The sequence below is a fragment of the Triticum urartu genome, chromosome 2A, assembly GCF_056163025.1.
Source record: "Triticum urartu cultivar PI428250 chromosome 2A, HENAU_Tu73, whole genome shotgun sequence".
NCBI lineage: Eukaryota > Viridiplantae > Streptophyta > Magnoliopsida > Poales > Poaceae > Triticum > Triticum urartu.
Window position 1 is genome coordinate 742,772,478 of NC_141874.1, and position 1,636 is coordinate 742,774,113.

Sequence of the window (1,636 nt, forward strand, 5' to 3'; positions counted from 1 at the left end):
GTTCCGACTAAGTGCAAGAATGTAATAACAATTATTCAATTCCAAAATAAATCCAAAAGGAAGCTGGAGCTGCATCGTGCCGACCTCCAACGCGGCAACTCTTGTTTTGTTGCCGACCCTGATGTCAATCTCCCCTTGTGCCACAGCCTAGTTCTTACCAGCCCCTGCATCGAGTTGTAAATATGAACAACCGATCCGGTATCAAATACCTAAGAGCTACTAGGTACATCAGCAAGGTAAATGTCTATAACATATGCAACAAGTGTACCTTTGCCCGAAGAAGCATTTCCGGCCTTCTTGCCACACTCTGCAAGCCACTTGCTACAGTTCCTCTTCCAATGACCGGTTTCCTTGCAATGATAGCAAATGATCTTTGAGTCCGGTCCAGACTTTGGCACAGGGGCGGAGGTTACCGTCTCCGTGCCCATTGCCTTAGCCTTTTTCTTGGACCAACTCTTCTTGAACTTAGCCGATTTCTGCACCATCAACACTTGATGTGTGCCTTTTTTAATATCCTGCTCTGCCACTTTGAGCATCCCATGTAATTCAATGAGCTTCTTATCCATGCCATGCATATGATAGTTCGAGATGAACGTCCCATAGTTGGGCGGAAGAGAACCCAGAACTGCATCAGTAGCCAGCTCATCCAAGAGCAGGAAGCCCAACCATTCCAAAGCTTGCACATATCCGATCATCTCGATCACATGTGGGCTCAGTGGATCACCTTCCTTCAGCTTGCAATCCATCAAGGATCGCCAGACATTGAACCTTTCGGTCCTAGCCTGTGTCTGAAACATGCTCTTGAGACTCTCGATCATATCGTAAGCCTCAACATTTTTGAAATGCTGTTGCAAATCGGGCTCCATACAAGCCAGCATCAGACAACTGATCTCCGTTGATTCATCAACGAGTTTCTAGTAGGCATTCTTAGTTGTGGCACTAGCATTAACGGCAGGTTCCTCTGGAAGTGGATCCTCTAGAACATGTTCCTTTTATCGTGCTTGAGAACAATTCTCATATTTCTATACGAGGTGGTAAAGTTTGTTCCATTCAGTTTATCCTTTTCCAGAATTGATTTCAATGCAAAGTTGGGTTGAGCAGGTGGTGCCATTGATCTAGAATAGAAAATATGCAATCACTAAGCAATGTGTTTATGTAGAGTAATTCAAGCCTTAAATATAAATACTCCCACTGAAGTTGGCATCCCTCTCCGCAAACTCTCGGTGATTCAGGATCCCACAAGCACATGCGACTAGTGAGATTTAGCATCACTGCTAGACAACATGCCTATCCGGTAAGCAACTCCTTGCTAATTGTATCTCCATACGACTCCTGTCAGTCGGGAAGGTATCTCATACCCCGACCCCCAACCTTCTTTGCCACAAGGCCCAAAACCGTTTTGATAGCCTTGTCAAGTTAACCTGATGCAGTGCATGTTCGTGTCCAACACGAACCCTTCAGTTCAAGGACACCTAGCAGCACCCCAATTTTATGAGCCAATTACTAGACGTACTTGACGTGCGAAGGTGCAACATCGGGGATGTCAAATTGCTTGATATTAACGAGGGATCTTTCTACCATTCTAACATGCATAGAAAACAAGAAGCATAACAATCACAAATAAACATATATTGTG

General features: G+C 44.7%; 1 protein-coding gene across 1 annotated transcript; it reads right to left on the reverse strand.

Annotated features, from left to right (window-relative positions):
* Window positions 1-209: 209 nt before the first annotated feature.
* On the reverse strand, window positions 210-878 carry LOC147987545 (uncharacterized). Its single transcript, XM_087542424.1, has one exon. It carries the CDS (start codon window positions 876-878, stop codon window positions 210-212), a length of 669 nt encoding a protein of 222 aa, XP_087398550.1.
* Between the last annotated feature and the right edge of the window lie 758 nt (window positions 879-1,636).

Excerpts from the sequence above, each read along its gene's own strand:
- LOC147987545 (XM_087542424.1), bottom strand. The coding sequence starts at position 878 with ATGCTGGCTTGTATGGAGCCCGATTTGCAACAGCATTTCAAAAATGTT.